Here is a 19,237-nt window from a genome sequence, read left to right on the forward strand (position 1 = left end):
TGAAATTGACCAAACTAAAGAACCAACTAGAAGTTAGCTGGAGTTGGATTGTTGAGAGCTAAAGTCTTGGTCCTGAATAGAATATGGTGGCATTGATGAGTATAAACTACTGTTATTTTTGTTGGCCTTGCATTCTATGTTCATCCATCTGTAATCTCAGGAAAATTAGGATATGCTTTGTTGACTATGCTTAATTGTGGTAAATAAAAGGATCTGAGGAAACTAAGTAAGCATTCTGACTGTGTCCACATATCTAAATCTATCCCCATATCTTTGAACAGGGCCTTAGGCTCAATTCAGATATTTATGTGAAGCTGCTGGAGACTGTGGTGAATCCCCAGTTGTCATCAAAAATAAACTGCTGAAAAGTCGATTAAATTAATTTGGCATAACGAAGGCAGAAAGTCCAATATTTCATTAAGTACTGATTGTCAGCAGGTCCTGCCAAAATATTAGGGTTTTTTTTTCCTGTCGTTGCAAACCAATTTATGCTTAAACATGTTGACCCATCATACAGTGAATTTTGTTCACCAATATTCTTTATTAATTCTTGCATGATGGCTGTGAAGTTGCAATGCTGCTGTATTAATCATATAGTCATGAATTCACTACTGTCATTCTGTTGTAGCTCTGAACAAATTATCTACATTTGCTCACTTCATTTTACCTGACTGAATAAAAGCAGGTTCTACTCCTACTTTATGATTGAGTGACGGAGGCCATGAAGAATTTTCAGTCGTAGAAGCAGTTGCTCTTTCAAATGAAACATCCAGCCTCTGAGCCAGCAGATACCTCTGCTTGGTTGCTTAACATGATAAGAATAATTCTCAAGCCATATGCTCCTATTTTAAAAGCAGAAGGACACATTGGATATTGTAGTCCAAGATATATTATGGCCAAACTAAGACAGGATGGCTACGACTGGATCACCTGTAATTGTTGCTTGGCTGGAACAGGGCTGACTTTGAGTTAAACAACAACAGTCCACATATGCAACATGGAAAAATAGATGCAATACTAAGAAAGGAAATTCTTTATCTCTCTCTATATAAACGGCAGTTTGTCTGTCTGCGTGTCTGTGTGTCTGTTAGGTTGTACCCTCACCCTGACCACGGCTTTCAACCGATTCTGATGAAACTTGACACACACATAGCCCAATGTCATAATTCAAAACTAACGCAGCGAAAATTTTGAAAAGTTCCCCCAGTTCTGAAAAAAATCGATAAATTCGACATGGGGTCGAGAATCAGAAACACAAACCACAGACTGTCTAGGGGACGCAACTCGACCTTTTTAACTCTCAAAAAAATTTACCATAATTTTTTTTCCATTTTTTGCTATTTTTTGGCTATAACTCTCTAAAAATGCTTTATAGTTATTTCCCTTACAAACCTGAGCAACATCGGGCGATACTGCTAGTTTACAATAAATAGCAAGTAAAGTGATCTAAGTTTGTATACTGAAACTCAAGCAATTACACTGTTGAAAGAGCCATTTTAACAAACTAAAAAAAAAAAAAATTTCATCACACCACTGTGGCCTGATTATGATATGTGCAGCTGTGGAATCGTTTCGGTGAATAAGGTTGCTATAATGTAACAAATCTTTTGGATACTTCATAGAATAAATGGAAAGTGAATATAGTGGGTTTTGTGTAATTCTAAATGGTGAGAATAGTTTTTCTATATTTATATATTGTTACTCCTGAATAGAATTAGACTCAAGCTAAGCAAACTATAGAAACCCTTCAAAATCTCAGAATTATGTCTCATTCATTAATATAATTTGTGAATTAAAACAATTAATCTGTGCATTATTTACATAGTTTCATTCAAGCTAGAAGAATTCTTGGAGCATCGGAAAACTGCTGTACAGTATTTCTTTCACTTTTTTATGTGCTGAGTTCAAATCCCACCAAGACCAACTTTGCCTTTTATTCTTTTGGGTGGGATAACATAAAATAACTGTCAAGGCTTTAGGATCAATGATATTAACTAATCCCTCAAAATGCAGATTTCATGCCTGGATTAAAAACAATTACTTTATAATTATACTTATAAAAGGAACCACTCTTCTCTTCACTCCACTCCACTTGGTTATATTTGGCATTTTGGAAACATTTTTGTCATGTTCAGTTGCTATTCAATGTTGCTCTCCATTAGCAATTTGCCAAACAGAGCCCATAGCTAAATCTTGTCTTGTTTTTAGGTATTCTTCTGAGGATACTACAGTTTAAGGCCTTACCCTGCCAAAATCTAACCCTATTTAATGTGTATTACTTTTTTTTTACAAACTGAACAAAGCAAAGCATCATTCTTCCATCTCTTTTTTTGTTTTACAGAATGGTTTCATATACACTTCAGTTCAAGATCCTGCTGCAGAAGTTCCATCTGGTTACAATGATAAAAATGGTGTAGCAGTTTGGAGTAAAGGTGGAAAAACAATGGTATCCCATAACCAGATTTTTGTTATCTTCCTCTGAATCAGACTTAATTGCATCATTTGCTTTAATGCCACCACCTGGTCAGGACATTGAGAGTGATTGTGTGCAGGTAGGCATGTGAGGCCGAGCGGATGGCATTCAGCAGGTAGGGAATATGGGTGAGGGAAGATGGGTTGTAGGGAGTTTTGACTGAGGAAGACAGACAGATTGTGTGTTTGTGTTTCCAGTGGGTGGGGGTGGGGCATAGATTTAAAGGACATGGTTGTATGGCCATGATTCTACTTAGCTTGGCATGTCTTCTTAAGCAGAGTAAATTGCCAGATGCCTCAGTCATTTGTCACCTCCTCAATGAGGCTCAACATCTGAAGATCTTCTCACTACTTCATCCCAAGTCTTCCTCTTCCACAGGTTCCCTCCACAATCAGGGATCAACACTTCTTTATGCAGTTGTCCTCATCCACAAGCATTACCTGACCATACCAGATGCCTCTTACATGCATTTTTTTTCTTAAGACATTTATGCACACTGACATTCAGGAGAGCATGCTGGCTTCATTTCTTTCAAGCTTACACATGTCCTCTGTTGTCACAGCCCCTTTTTTCACTGCCATGTATCATAGCTGTCCATACAGTCATACAATCTGCTTTTCATTCAGAGGGCACATAAAAGCCAGTGGCACGTAAAAGCACCCACTACACTCTCGGAGTGGTTGGCGTTACGAAGGGCATCCAGCTGTAGAAACTGCCAGATCAAGATTGGAGCCTGGTGCAGCCATCTAGTTTGCCAGTCCTCAGTCGAATTATCCAACCCATGCTAGCATGGAAAGTGGACGTTAAATGATGATGATGATAAAATTTTCACATCTTTGAAACAAATGAATTTGTCTGTACAATGTTGCTCTTGTGTCAGGGCGAGATTTTATATAATCTAAAGAATCTTTACTTTATGACTTCAGTACTTCAAGGGACCTCTCTTAATATGTTAAAATTTATATCTTGTTCAGTCTACTAAAAATAGCAGCTAAATCATCTTCAATTTGTGAAACAGTTTCAATTCTCAGTTGAAATTTGGTTCACTTTAGTTGCACTACATATGCCCATATACTCTCTTGACTATTTGCCTCCTTAAAAACAACTGAAACAAATCAATAGTTAATGTGTTTATATTGTATTTACAGGCTGATGTTGAGCTTTTCATGAAATCAATGGAAGCTATGATGCCAGATTTTTACCAAGCCCTCAGTGATGGTGACACTGAACAGAGTAGCACAGCTAAGCGCACCAAGAAATCTGTGGATAGAACTTTGGATTTTTTAGATGAAATCTTACAAATACACAACAAGTCACCAGTAAGTGTTCACAGTTTCTTTTTCTGACACTTTTCTTTTTCTGTTATTTTATGAAAAATTCTCTGGCTGAAAGTAAATGTCTCTATATAGATCTGGTGGTGGAACTAAAGATATAGATGCAGGCATGATTGTGTAGTTGAGGAATTTGCTTAACAAATATATCATTCTAGATTTGGTTTGATATGGTTCTTTGTGCAAATGTTTATTACTATAATCTTATGTTAACCAATACTTTCTGAGTGGAATACATGTGTGTATGTTTGTGTAAACTGGAGGAAATGTATCCCTATAAATCTGCAAGTCATAAGGTGTACTTAGCTGTTTGACAGATAGAAATTGATAACTATTAGGATTAAGATTAACTAAGAGAAAAAAGATCCTGAAAGGCACTGCCTCAGCATGGCCAGAGCTCAGTAACTTAAACCAGTGTAAGGATAAGAGTAAAAGAAGGTAAGCATTAATGTGGATGAATATCATACAAAAAAAAGTAATTAATTAAAACAAACTGGCAGACATAGAAAGAAATTGTCTAAGGGTGACAGATAGGTGCAGGAGTGGCTGTGTGGTAAGTAGCTTGCTTACCAACCACATGGTTCCGGGTTCAGTCCCACTGCATGGCATCTTGGGCAAGTGTCTTCTGCTATAGCCCCGGGCCGACCAATACCTTGTGAGTGGATTTGGTAGACGGAAACTGAAAGAAGCCTGTCGTATATATGTATATATATTTGTGTGTCTGTGTTTGTCCCCCAACATCGCTTGACAACCGATGCTGGTGTGTTTACGTCCCCGTAACTTAGTGATTTGGCAAAAGACCTCAGAAATAATAGTCTCACTGTAACCACACTTTCAATAAGAACCAGAGCCCTTCAGATTGCTCCAAACTTGTGCAATTTAAATTCTCAGCAGGATGGTGTACCAGATTTATGAATAGATATGGATTGACAAATACGCTAAAAAACTCATATCACTCAAAAACTGCCAAAAAAATTTTGATGAAAAAATTCATAATTTTGCAAAGTTTGTTCTGAAGGAGCTTAAAATGTCTGAGTTCTCCCTAGAAAATATTGGAAATATGGATGAAACTCCCATGTATTTTGAAATGTCAGGAAAAACTGCTGTAGACAGAGTGGGAAACAAAACTGTTAAAGTAAAAACTTCAGGGCATGAGAAACAATGTTTTAGTGTTGTGCTGGTCTGTCAAGCTGATGGAAAAAGCTTTGTTCAATGGTTATCTTCAAAAGGAAGAATATGCCAAAGGATTCCTTTCCACCAGATGTTATTATGAAAGTACATCCTAAGGGACGAAAGCTTAACAAATGTTTGGTTGGATGAAGTTTGGATGTAAAGACCAGGGGCCTTACTCAAACCCAGAAGTCTTCTTACATGTTTAACTCACACTGCCGTGAGTCCATGAAGGTGTAAATTGAAGGAATATGAACAAGGCAAGCGGTCATTCCCGGTGGTTGCACTTCTCTTTGGCAGCCACTTGATGTTTCAGTGAATAAATTGTGGACGTCTTGGATGATATCTGGTGAAAAGGAATTTTCTAAAGGTGGCCTGGATTGAAAAGACCTGGATTGAGATCAGTAGTAGAATGGGTGAAGAAAACCTGGGACAGTATCCCTGAAGAAAAAATGTGGCATCTCAAATGCTATGGATGGCATTGAAGACGATGTGACGTATGAGGGTTTGGCTGAATCAAGCACAGAAAAAACAGAGAATGAGGATGGAGATGAACATACTACAACTGATGATGAGCTGAACGACTATTATGACCTGGCCACTGATGACCACCACACAGGAACTGATGGACAAACGAAAAGACTGTTTGACAGGGATAATGATAGAGAAGAAGTTTTGGGTTTCAATTTTGATAGCACCATCCGAGTGTGATCGTTGCCAGAGCGGCTATCTGGCCTCTGTGCCAGTGGCACATAAAAGACACCATCCGAGTGTGATCGTTGCCAGAGCGGCTATCTGGCCTCTGTGCCAGTGGCACATAAAAGACACCATCCGAGTGTGATCGTTGCCAGAGCGGCTATCTGGCCTCTGTGCCAGTGGCACATAAAAGACACCATCCGAGTGTGATCGTTGCCAGAGCGGCTATCTGGCCTCTGTGCCAGTGGCACATAAAAGACACCATCCGAGTGTGATCGTTGCCAGAGCGGCTATCTGGCCTCTGTGCTGGTGGCACGTAAAAGACACCATTCGAGTGTGATCGTTGCCAGAGCGGCTATCTGGCCTCTGTGCCAGTGGCACGTAAAAGACACCATCCGAGCGTGATCGTTGCCAGAGCGGCTATCTGGCCTCTGTGCCAGTGGCACATAAAAGACACCATCCGAGCGTGATCGTTGCCAGAGCGGCTATCTGGCCTCTGTGCTGGTGGCACGTAAAAGACACCATTCGAGTGTGATCGTTGCCAGAGCGGCTATCTGGCCTCTGTGCCAGTGGCACGTAAAAGACACCATCCGAGCGTGATCGTTGCCAGAGCGGCTATCTGGCCTCTGTGCCAGTGGCACATAAAAGACACCATCCGAGCGTGATCGTTGCCAGAGCGGCTATCTGGCCTCTGTGCTGGTGGCACGTAAAAGACACCATTCGAGTGTGATCGTTGCCAGAGCGGCTATCTGGCCTCCGTGCCAGTGGCACGTAAAAGACACCATCCGAGCGTGATCGTTGCCAGAGCGGCTATCTGGCCTCCGTGCCAGTGGCACGTAAAAGACACCATCCGAGCGTGATCGTTGCCAGAGCGGCTATCTGGCCTCCGTGCCAGTGGCACGTAAAAGACACCATCCGAGTGTGATCGTTGCCAGAGCGGCTATCTGGCCTCTGTGCCAGTGGCACATAAAAGACACCATCCGAGCGTGATCGTTGCCAGAGCGGCTATCTGGCCTCCGTGCCAGTGGCACGTAAAAGACACCATCCGAGTGTGATCGTTGCCAGAGCGGCTATCTGGCCTCTGTGCCAGTGGCACATAAAAGACACCATCCGAGTGTGATCGTTGCCAGAGCGGCTATCTGGCCTCTGTGCCAGTGGCACGTAAAAGACACCATCCGAGCGTGATCATTGCCAGAGCGGCTATCTGGCCTCTGTGCCAGTGGCACGTAAAAGACACCATCCGAGCGTGATCGTTGCCAGAGCGGCTATCTGGCCTCTGTGCCAGTGGCACGTAAAAGACACCATCCGAGCGTGATCGTTGCCAGAGCGGCTATCTGGCCTCTGTGCCAGTGGCACATAAAAGACACCATCCGAGTGTGATCGTTGCCAGAGCGGCTATCTGGCCTCTGTGCTGGTGGCACGTAAAAGACACCATCCGAGTGTGATCGTTGCCAGAGCGGCTATCTGGCCTCTGTGCTGGTGGCACGTAAAAGACACCATCCGAGCGTGATCGTTGCCAGAGCGGCTATCTGGCCTCTGTGCCAGTGGCACGTAAAAGACACCATTCGAGTGTGATCGTTGCCAGAGCGGCTATCTGGCCTCTGTGCCAGTGGCACGTAAAAGACACCATCCGAGCGTGATCGTTGCCAGAGCGGCTATCTGGCCTCTGTGCCAGTGGCACGTAAAAGACACCATTCGAGTGTGATCGTTGCCAGAGCGGCTATCTGGCCTCTGTGCCAGTGGCACGTAAAAGACACCATTCGAGTGTGATCGTTGCCAGAGCGGCTATCTGACCTCTGTGCCAGTGGCACGTAAAAGACACCATTCGAGTGTGATCGTTGCCAGAGCGGCTATCTGGCCTCTGTGCCAGTGGCACGTAAAAGACACCATTCGAGTGTGATCGTTGCCAGAGCGGCTATCTGGCCTCTGTGCTGGTGGCACGTAAAAGACACCATTCGAGTGTGATCGTTGCCAGAGCGGCTATCTGGCCTCTGTGCCAGTGGCACGTAAAAGACACCATTCGAGTGTGATCGTTGCCAGAGCGGCTATCTGGCCTCTGTGCTGGTGGCACGTAAAAGACACCATTCGAGTGTGATCGTTGCCAGAGCGGCTATCTGGCCTCTGTGCCAGTGGCACGTAAAAGACACCATTCGAGTGTGATCGTTGCCAGAGCGGCTATCTGACCTCTGTGCCAGTGGCACGTAAAAGACACCATCCGAGCGTGATCGTTGCCAGAGCGGCTATCTGGCCTCTGTGCCAGTGGAACGTAAAAGACACCATTCGAGTGTGATCGTTGCCAGAGCGGCTATCTGGCCTCTGTGCCAGTGGCACGTAAAAGACACCATTCGAGTGTGATCGTTGCCAGAGCGGCTATCTGACCTCTGTGCCAGTGGCACGTAAAAGACACCATCCGAGCGTGATCGTTGCCAGAGCGGCTATCTGGCCTCTGTGCCAGTGGCACGTAAAAGACACCATCCGAGCGTGATCGTTGCCAGAGCGGCTATCTGGCCTCTGTGCCAGTGGCACGTAAAAGACACCATTCGAGTGTGATCGTTGCCAGAGCGGCTATCTGACCTCTGTGCCAGTGGCACGTAAAAGACACCATTCGAGTGTGATCGTTGCCAGAGCGGCTATCTGGCCTCTGTGCCAGTGGCACGTAAAAGACACCATCCGAGCGTGATCGTTGCCAGAGCGGCTATCTGGCCTCTGTGCCAGTGGCACGTAAAAGACACCATTCGAGTGTGATCGTTGCCAGAGCGGCTATCTGGCCTCTGTGCCAGTGGCACATAAAAGGCACCATTCGAGTGTGATCGTTGCCAGAGCGGCTATCTGGCCTCTGTGCCAGTGGCACGTAAAAGACACCATTCGAGTGTGATCGTTGCCAGAGCGGCTATCTGGCCTCTGTGCCAGTGGCACATAAAAGACACCATCCGAGCGTGATCGTTGCCAGAGCGGCTATCTGGCCTCTGTGCCAGTGGCACGTAAAAGACACCATCCGAGCGTGATCGTTGCCAGAGCGGCTATCTGGCCTCTGTGCCAGTGGCACGTAAAAGACACCATTCGAGTGTGATCGTTGCCAGAGCGGCTATCTGGCCTCTGTGCCAGTGGCACATAAAAGGCACCATTCGAGTGTGATCGTTGCCAGAGCGGCTATCTGGCCTCTGTGCCAGTGGCACGTAAAAGACACCATTCGAGTGTGATCGTTGCCAGAGCGGCTATCTGGCCTCTGTGCCAGTGGCACATAAAAGACACCATCCGAGCGTGATCGTTGCCAGAGCGGCTATCTGGCCTCTGTGCCAGTGGCACGTAAAAGACACCATTCGAGTGTGATCGTTGCCAGAGCGGCTATCTGGCCTCTGTGCCAGTGGCACATAAAAGGCACCATTCGAGTGTGATCGTTGCCAGAGCGGCTATCTGGCCTCTGTGCCAGTGGCACGTAAAAGACACCATTCGAGTGTGATCGTTGCCAGAGCGGCTATCTGGCCTCTGTGCCAGTGGCACGTAAAAGACACCATTCGAGTGTGATCGTTCCCAGAGCGGCTATCTGGCCTCTGTGCCAGTGGCACATAAAAGGCACCATTCGAGTGTGATCGTTGCCAGAGCGGCTATCTGACCTCTGTGCCAGTGGCACGTAAAAGACACCATTCGAGTGTGATCGTTGCCAGAGCGGCTATCTGGCCTCTGTGCTGGTGGCACGTAAAAGACACCATCCGAGTGTGATCGTTGCCAGAGCGGCTATCTGGCCTCTGTGCTGGTGGCACGTAAAAGACACCATCCGAGTGTGATCGTTGCCAGAGCGGCTATCTGGCCTCTGTGCAGGTGGCACGTAAAAGACACCATCAGAGTGTGATCGTTGCCAGAGCGGCTATCTGGCCTCTGTGCCAGTGGCACGTAAAAGACACCATCCGAGCGTGATCGTTGCCAGAGCGGCTATCTGACCTCTGTGCCAGTGGCACGTAAAAGACACCATTCGAGTGTGATCGTTGCCAGAGCGGCTATCTGGCCTCTGTGCCAGTGGCACGTAAAAGACACCATCCGAGCGTGATCGTTGCCAGAGCGGCTATCTGGCCTCTGTGCCAGTGGCACGTAAAAGACACCATTCGAGTGTGATCGTTGCCAGAGCGGCTATCTGACCTCTGTGCTGGTGGCACGTAAAAGACACCATTCGAGTGTGATCGTTGCCAGAGCGGCTATCTGGCCTCTGTGCCAGTGGCACGTAAAAGACACCATTCGAGTGTGATCGTTGCCAGAGCGGCTATCTGGCCTCTGTGCTGGTGGCACGTAAAAGACACCATTCGAGCGTGATCGTTACCAGCATTGCCTTACTGGCACCTGTGCCAGTGGCATGTGTAAAAGATTCGAGCGAGGTCACTGCCAGTACCGCCTGACAGGCCCCTGTGCCAGTGGCACATAAAAGCACCCACTACACTCTCGGAGTGGTTGGCGTTAGGAAGGGCATCCAGCCGTAGAAACTCTGCCAGATCAGATTGGAGTCTGGTTCGCCAGTCCTCAGTCAATCGTCCAACCCATGCTAGCATGGAAAGCGGGCGTTAAACGATGATGATGAAACACTTTTCTTATGTAACGTATTTTTCTGTTCTGTTTGTAATTCTAGACATTTTTCTCGTTAAGTTGATACTTATTGATTTTTTTTGTGGATTTAATTTATCAATTAGACTACTTTCATGAAGTCACTTCCACAAAATGTTTTAATATTTGTAAGCAAAGTTTTGAAATAAAGGTTAATATTTGATAATATTTAACAAATATTAGTTATATTTGCATTAAAAAAGGGCAATAAAACTCGCCAGATTAGAGTTTTGCCTATTTGTGAGTCAACTGCAAATACCTACTTTGACAACCCAAACTAAGGGTGTAGCCTACCCACTGGTGTGACCTATTTGCAAGTATATACAGTACAGGAAATTAAGAAATGATCTCTTAAAGTTAATTTACCTTTTTAGAGGGAAAAAGCTGATCTTTTTGCAGGCCATAGTGAAATTTTCTATGGACATAGAAAATTAACAGAACCAAATCTAGTCTGAAGAGGATTATATTCTCTTTTTTGAGAATTTTTCAACTGTAGAATTTTTTTGCAACTCTTCACAAGATTTAATGTTTGAAAAAATACATAAAAGAAAAACAGCTTAATTAAGAAAATATATATACTAATGTATTTTAATCCTTATTCAATTTCAGAAATTGAAAAATACAGCTGTTTTTGGTGTAGTTGAGGGTGGCTTTTTGAAGAGGGAACGAGAAAGGTCAGCAAAAAATACAGCAGCCAGAGCTGTTCAAGGTAAGAAAAAGAATTAGCAGTAATGTGGTGGTGGTGGTGGTGGTAGCAGGGAAGGGTATCAGACTGCCGGAAGGGAAGCTTGGAGGCAGGTTTATTTAGCCAGAGGGGAAGCAGATAAGAAAAAATTTGCCAATGTTCTGTGTCATGAAGACCAAAGACTTGAGGTATTTCGTGTTGCAAGACAGTGTGTGAGAGAGAATCGTGACGTGGTAGGAGGGAAATGTGTTCGCATGGATGATGGTTCACTTGCGCTAAATGAGGATGCAAAGAGAGAAGTTTGGAGAAGCCACTATGAAAGGTTGCTAAATAAAGAAAATGAATGGGATAAAGAGAGTCTGCCGAATGTCGACCCAACAGAGGGAGCAGCTATCCGAGTTGACAGTACCTTGGTAGATAAGGCAATTAGAAGTATGAAGACAGGGAAAGCCCCACGTCCATCGGGAATCACTGCAGAGATGCTCAAAATATCTGGTAGTGTCAGCTATAGCCTAGTCACCTGTATAGTTAACCAGGTGATACACGAAGGAGTCATTCCCAATGACTGGTATAGCAGCATAATAGTCAACTGCTACAAAGGTAAAGGTGACGCTTTAGATACAAATAATTACAGAAGTATCAAGCTGTTGGATCAGGTAATGAAGGTTATGGAGAGGGTCATAGACCAACTGATTAGGGAGAGAGTCAGCTTGGATGAGATGCAGTTTGGTTTCGTGCCAGGGAAAAGCACCACTGATACCATATTTCTGGTAAGACAGCTGCAGGAGAAATACCTAGCCAAAGATAAGCCCCTGTACCTGGCTTTCGTTGGCATTGAGAAAGCCTTTGACAGGGTCCCCCGATCCTTTATCTGGTGGTCATTGAGGAAACTAGGGATAGATGAATGGTTAGTGAGAGCTGTGCAAGCCATGTACAGGGACGCTGTAAGTAAGGTGAGGGTTGGCAACGAGTACGCTGAAGAATTCAGGGTAGGGGTAGGGGTCCGCCAAGGTTCAGTCCTCAGCTCCCTCCTATTTATCATAGTCCTCCAGGCAATAGCAGTGGAATTCAAGACAGGATGCCCCTGAGAGCTCCTCTATGCTGATGACCTTGCTCTGATTGCTGAGTCGCTATCAGAACTAGAGGAGAAGTTTCAAGTGTGGAAACAAGGATTAGAATCGAAGGGCTTTAGAGTCAACCTAGCTAAAACCAAAGTCCTAATAAGTAGGAAGGCAGGCAAACCACAAATCCCTTCAGGGATTTGTTTAACCAAGTAATAATACACAATTACAACATATGAATAAATAATAGATAAAAAAAATGTGAAAACCACTAAAAAATATTCTCTAATGCCAATACATGACCATCTAAATTAAAAAAGTATGGAAGACCCTACATACAAAAAAAAAACAATTTTGTACATACAAAGAATTAGAAAATGCCTTGTACTATATATATTCTATAATCTTTCTTGCAAGGGAGGTCATTCAACTATTTGGCTGCATAGACCACTACAATAGCAACCATTGAGTTGTGCTGCCTTCCTTCTTTTCTTGAAAATAATCAAGAGTGTTGCTTTCCTCCTTTGCCGAAGCGAAGTAAATATATTTTTCTAATTGGATTTGTTGTATTTTCATTTACAGGTTTTGTGATCGAAGGGCTGCATCGCTCCGGTGTCACATCCGAAAGTGTTACAACCGAGAAAATGAACGAAGTGTTAAGTCATGTGATTGTGAGACCCTCATTTTTTGACCCTGTATATTAGGGGGTGGGTGGGGGTGGGGGGAAACCCCATCACTCATGCATGGAATTTCAGCCATATTCAAATTTGAAATCACCAACTGATGAGATTTAAAATACATAGGAAAAAAATAAGAAGAAAGATTTAAAACAATAAGAGTAATTTAACAGACGTTTGCACTTGTAATTGAATTCTCCTACTAAAATGGTTCCCCTACCTTTGCTTCTGTGGCTAGTGGTTGTTTTATCACCAGTTAGCTCCGATCAAGTAGATCTATGATTAGAATGTTCCACAAATGACTATTCTCTCTTTTATTTAGGCCAAATATGGTGTATCTAAAAGGGTAAAGGAAAACGGTGTATCTAGTACTTCATTATTCAATCTTTTATCTATTATTTGTTTCGGTCATTAGACTGTAGCCATGCTGAGGAATTGCTTTGAAGACTTTCATCATCATCATCATCATCATCATCATCGTTTAACGTCTGCTTTCCATGCTGGCATGGGTTGGACGATTTTGACTGAGGACTGGCGAACCAGATAACTGCACCAGGCTCCAATCTTGATCTGGCAGAGTTTCTACAGCTTGATGCCCTTCCTAACGCCAACCACTCCGAGAGTGTAGTGGGTGCTTTTTACGTGCCATTGGCACAGGGGCCAGTCAGGTGCTACTGGCAACGACCTCACTCAAATCTTTTTACACATGCCACTGGCACAGGTGCCAGTAAGGGGACGTTGGTAACGATCACGCTCGAATGGTGCGGGGGCCAGTCAGGCAGTACTAGCAATGACCTCGCTCGAATCTTTTTACACATGCCACCGGCACAGGTGCCAGTAAGGCAACGTTGGTAATGATCACGCTCGGATGGTGCCCTTTTACGTACCACCGGCATGGAAGGCCAAACTTTAGCGCTCATGTTATTTAAATGTCCTGGAAACTATGTCAAAGATGCAGAATAACATATTTTCTCAAATTATGAAAATGTGCCACCAGTGGCGCATACAGTGGTTGAGTGAAGATTGTGATGAACCACTGGTGGCACATGTGGCAGTTAACATCTTTATAATTTATTGGGATTGTTTTTTTTTTTTTTAAGAATAATTTTTCAACCATTTCCCTATGTTTGGATGGGTGTAGATATGTTCTGGATTTTTGTTGCCTAGCCTTTACTAATCTATGATTATAGGCAATCCAACCATGACTATCCCATGACTCTAGATTTTGTGCATCCATAAAGAGACCGATAGAATAAGTACTGGGCTTACAAAGAATAAGTCCCGGGGTCGAGTTGCTCGATTAAAGGCGGTGCTCCAGCATGGCCGCAGTCAAATGACTGAAACAAGTAAAAGAGTAAAAGAGAAAGATGTCATCTAGTGTGTCTTTCTTTTTTTTTTTTTAAGGTGGTATGGTATTATTTGAGGTGGTTATCCCTAATTAATTGAGTGATCACCCAAAGGGCCCCACAGCGGATCATTCTAATGTTTGTTATCCTGGGTTGTCATTTGTTTTATAAATAGATAGGACTGTACCCATTATTTTTATGGGCTGTCCCAGACTGGGGATGTGGTTGATCCCATTCTTGAATATCTACAGATCATGTCTGTATAAAAAAATACGAGATAGGGAGGGACGCAGAGCCTTAGTCCAGATGCTTGCTACAGAATGAACTCTGTCAAAGAACCTGATGACCAGGTTGTAATTGGTGCTCAGTGAAGCCTGCTATTTACTGGGCATGTCCTCAATATAACAGATTTCTGTTCTTTAGCTCCGTTAATTCATAAATTTTATTTTTCTTCCTATTGGTTTAAAAAAAAATTTATTGTAAATTATTTCAATGGTGTGTCTTTTTTTATGTCTTTTAACAGAGCAATTTACCTGAAGACAAACCTCGCCTAATGCAGTCATTGTGGACACCTGCGAAAGTGTTAGAAGCTGTTGAACAAGGAATTGATATATTCGACAGTTCATATCCTTTTTTTAACCTTATAAAGAATTATTCAGCTTCTGTGATCATTCTAATCTTTGTGTATTTTACATGGTTCTATAAATAGCTTTTGTCCAGTATCCACTGCCTTTACGCTTTTACACTTTTACTTGTTTCAGTCATTTGACTGTGGCCATGCTGGAGCACCGCCTTCATTTAAAAAAAAAATTATTTGGAAATATATTGTCTGTAAATTGAATGTCCTGGACTACAAACTGTATAATCATAAGTTCATATCTCACTACTGTCTTTGTGGTGTTATGCTGTTCTAGATATTTCTAGTTAGTTTTTTAATTTTCCCTGAATTAAATACGTACCATAATGTGTTAACTGTAGTTTTCATAAAGATGGCATCTCTAAATTATTTAATTTCTTAACAATTCTATTTTTTCTACATCAACAATCATACCATCTTATACTTAGTGAAGTTTATGTTTTGCTGATGAGGCTGTAATAAAGTATTTTCTAGAAAATGAAAACATTATTTATTGACTTATGTTTTTTTCCTTGCCATAGGTGCAAGAGTGTCTGTGCAGTAAGTAGCTTGCTTACCAACCATATGGTTCCAAGTTCAGTCCCACTGCATGGCACCTTGGGCAAGTATCTTCTACTATAGCCTCGGGCCGACCCAAAGCCTTGTGAGTGGATTTTTGATAGACAGAAACCTGTTGTATGTATATATATATATATATATATATGTATATATATATTACTGTGTGTCTGTGTTTGTCCCCCATCATTGCTTGACAACTGATGTTGGTGTGTTTATGTCCCTTTAAGTTAGCCGTTTGGCAAAGGAGACTGATAGAATAAGTACTAGGCTTACAAAGAATAAGTCCTGGGGTCAATTTGACTAAAAGCAGTGCTCCAGCATGGCTGCAGTCAAATGACTGAAACAAACAAATAAAGTCTATTTATTTCCATTTAGCTTTTTTTTAATGTTCCTAATTTCTGTTCCAACATCCAACAGGTTTTATTGCTACGTCATGGTTGAGTGGTCATCAATAAGAATGGCCCATCCATTACAGCAGAATCGATGTCCTAAAACCACTCAGTTATGCTTGGACATATGTAGCCCTGTCCCTTCCTCCTCTCTCCCCTGTCTCTAACACATTGGGCACATCCCCCACCCCACTTTTCACATTATCTACTCTTATTTTTCTTAATTTCTGAGGGTAATGTGTCATTTGATGAAGATCTGGCTGTTGTTTCTAGCAGGTCAAATAGTCACATAGAGGCTTCCTCAAAACTTTTTTATGCAGTAAAGAGCACAGAATGTGTGTGTGGTGTTGCAATCATTTAGTCCTAGATCAGTAGACCTGTGATTAAAGACATTCCAAACATGACGAGCCCATCTTTTCTTTTGACAACGTCTAGTATTATAGAAGGCAGCGTTAGCACGCTGGGCGAAATGCTTAGCTGTTATGTTCTGAGTTCAAATTCCGGCGAGGTCAACTTTGCCTTTCATCATTTCGGGGTCGATTAAATAAGTACCAGTTACACACTGGGGTCGATATAATCGACTTAATCCGTTTGTCTGTCCTTGTTTGTCTTCTCTGTGTTTAGCCCCTTGTGGATAGTAAAGAAATAAGTATTTTGTCTTTACATTAGGAGTTCAAATTCCGCCAAGGTTGACTTTGCCTTTTGGGGTTGATAAATTACGTACCAGTTGTGTACTGGTGTCAATCTAATCAACTGGCCCCCTCCCCCAAAATTTCAGGCCTTGTGCCTAGAGTAGAAAAGAATGTCTAGTATTATTATTATTATCTATTGTGTCCTTTTATTGGTAAAGATGGTAGGGAACAATTTGAAGGAGATTTGGCTAAAATTTGTTACAACTCAAGCAACCGCAAAGAGGTTCTTTTGCTGGTTTGTGTGTACAGAGTTGTTGCAAGAGGTACAACAAGTGGGTGTTTTGTGTTGGCATCTGCAGAGAAAGCTGTGTAGTTGTAATTCTATTATAATTATAGTTCTGGATCAATATCTTTTTTTTTTCAGTTAAAGAAATTTGAAATAATTTTTTTTTTTAACCCTTTAGCATTCAGGATCAATCTGTCAAATGTAAAGCCTGTTTAATCACATTGTTTTAAATTAATTGTACAGCATCTTGTAACTCTGAGATTTTGATGACGTCCCTGTTTATTTTTAGAATGACTTTGTAGGGTAAGTGTGAGAGGTCAGAGCTGGCTGGTTTGAGCATAAAACAGGAAAACAATTTTGGCCTGGTATGGCCGGTTTAAACACTAAAGGGTTAAAGCAAAAATTATAAATATTCCTTAATAGCCTCCCAGATATCCATATCTTGCCACAGAAAGGGGAGCAGCCTTGGTTTTCAGTTTTCAGTCTACTAAATCTTTGAAAGAGTCTAACAACAGAACTGGTTTGAGACCATTTGAAATAGCTCTTTCAGACCCAGAGTAAGTAAACCTATTTTTATTATTAAATTACTAGTGTGTTACTTGTTAAAGGACAAATAATTTTGGTAGTATACTGTTGCCATTATGGGTAATATCAGGAAATGACATGGAAATACAAAATGATGAAATGAATACTAATCTTCAACATAAAAATATTTATTGCTTTAAAATAAAATTTCTCATTTGTATAGTGGCCGTTGCTAGCCTTGCCTGGCACTTGTGCCTGTGGCACGTAAAAAGCACCCACTACACTCATGGAGTGGTTGGCGTTAGGAAGGGCATCCAGCTGTAGAAACACTGCCAGATCAGACTGGTGCCTGGTGCAGCCTCCTGGCTTCCCAGACCCTGGTCGAACTGTCCAACCCATGCTAGCATGGAAAACGGACGTTAAATGATGATGATGATGATGATGATGATGATGATGATGATGATGATGATGATGATGATATATTTGCAATTATGCTACTTTAAAATTTTTTTTATCCACATAATTGCAATCTATTTCCATGAAAAACCTGTCTCTGCTAAGTTTCATTTCGAAAGTGTGTATTTTTCAGAAAGTTATTAGAACTCTTATCTCTTATATTAATTCTCTCTACATGAGATAAAGCATGATTTAGGAAATAACCGATCAACAAACATGTATATTGGTTATTATGATAAAGGAATTGTCACTTTGGTTACAATCTAGTTTCCTAAGGAAGCTTCTATAGTTGTTGTTGTATAAGCTCATGTTGGCTTTGATCAAAAAGAACTACAATTAAAGGCATTCAAATTGTGACCAAACTCTTTTTTTTTCAGTCATAATGTACCTGGAAATACATTATTCAAAGCATCTGTTTAGGTGTGACTTCAGTGAGATTTGGCATGTCCAGCAACCAATGATCCCTCTGGATAGAGCTCTTACTGGTTTATGCAATTTACGTAACTGAACCCCAAAAGGATGAAAAACAAAATTTATGTTATTTGGACAAGGAAAAGTAACCAGATGGGGCGGACGCATATCTTTATGGCAGTTACACCAAATCTATTCTCACTACTAGCCAATGGGGGTGGGGTGGGGTAACACTTCAACAGATTCTCCTTGTTGAGTGCTAAGCAACAACTGTCAAATTCACTGCTTTAGTTCTTAGTAATGTTATTTGATTAGTGATTTAGTTTATTAATCAACAATGTCTACCCTTTTCATTAACATGCAAATTTTCTGTGCTGTTGAGTGAACCATTTTCCGCAGTCTTTGTCAAATTTTGGCTGAGTCATTCTCTACGCACATACATGTACTCACACACATACATACGCACATGCATACATGCGCATATACATACATACATACGCACATGCGTACGTACGTGCATACTCACATACATACATACATACACACACACATACGTATATATATATATATATATATATAACCTGAACTAACTAGATGTAAGGGAGAAAAGAAAAAAAAAAGTAATAGTAAAACAAAAGTTTTGTGATATAGAGATAAATGTCTGATAATAGGTTTTAGAGTTTTGTTTTGGGGGTGAGGGTCGTAAATCACTTCCTAGTTTCCACGGTGGGGAGGTTGAAATTTGATATTGTTGTGATGAGTGGTCAGTCTACATCTATCCATCACTACAGGTTTATAGCTTTAAGTTTATAGTGTGTGTGCGCGTGCATATACACACATACATACACATAGCGTACATACGTATATACATACATGCATGCATGCATTAGTGCGTGCATACACACACACATACGTACATATATATAACGAACTAACTGTTACTTTCTCAGATGCAGCACGGATTTTTGTCAGTGAATGAGAGTTCTAATAACTTTCTGAAAAATACACACTTTTGAAATGAAACTTAGCAGAGACAGGTTTTGATGGAATTAGATTGGCAAATATATCATCATCATCATCATCGTTTAACATCTATTTTCCATGCTAGCATAGGTTGGACGGTTCGACCAGTCTCAAAGCGATGAAAATATTTTGACAAATTAAACTTAAATGTTGAAGTGAATCTAACGGTTTTTGTGTGTTTCTTAAATCTATATATATAAAACTGTAGTTGTGTGAGTGTCTGTCCCCTTCAATTTAGATTCCTAACTACTCCCACATTTTGCGGTGCAGTTTAACCAAATTCGGGTATCT

At 42.0% G+C, this 19,237-nt stretch overlaps 1 protein-coding gene across 2 annotated transcripts in view; it reads left to right on the plus strand.

The window, feature by feature from the left end:
• LOC115222885 (queuine tRNA-ribosyltransferase accessory subunit 2) overlaps nucleotides 1-19,237 on the plus strand; it is a 28,177-nt gene that overhangs the window by 6,870 nt on the left and 2,070 nt on the right. For both annotated transcript variants that reach the window (XM_029793268.2, XM_036511876.1), the window contains 6 exons: nucleotides 2,342-2,446; nucleotides 3,622-3,792; nucleotides 10,870-10,969; nucleotides 12,589-12,677; nucleotides 14,553-14,653; nucleotides 16,963-17,088. In XM_029793268.2, coding sequence (XP_029649128.1) covers nucleotides 2,342-2,446; nucleotides 3,622-3,792; nucleotides 10,870-10,969; nucleotides 12,589-12,677; nucleotides 14,553-14,653; nucleotides 16,963-17,088 — 692 coding nt within the window. The remainder of the gene's footprint in view (nucleotides 1-2,341; nucleotides 2,447-3,621; nucleotides 3,793-10,869; nucleotides 10,970-12,588; nucleotides 12,678-14,552; nucleotides 14,654-16,962; nucleotides 17,089-19,237) is intronic.

The sequence above is a fragment of the Octopus sinensis genome, linkage group LG21, assembly GCF_006345805.1.
Source record: "Octopus sinensis linkage group LG21, ASM634580v1, whole genome shotgun sequence".
Taxonomy (NCBI): domain Eukaryota; kingdom Metazoa; phylum Mollusca; class Cephalopoda; order Octopoda; family Octopodidae; genus Octopus; species Octopus sinensis.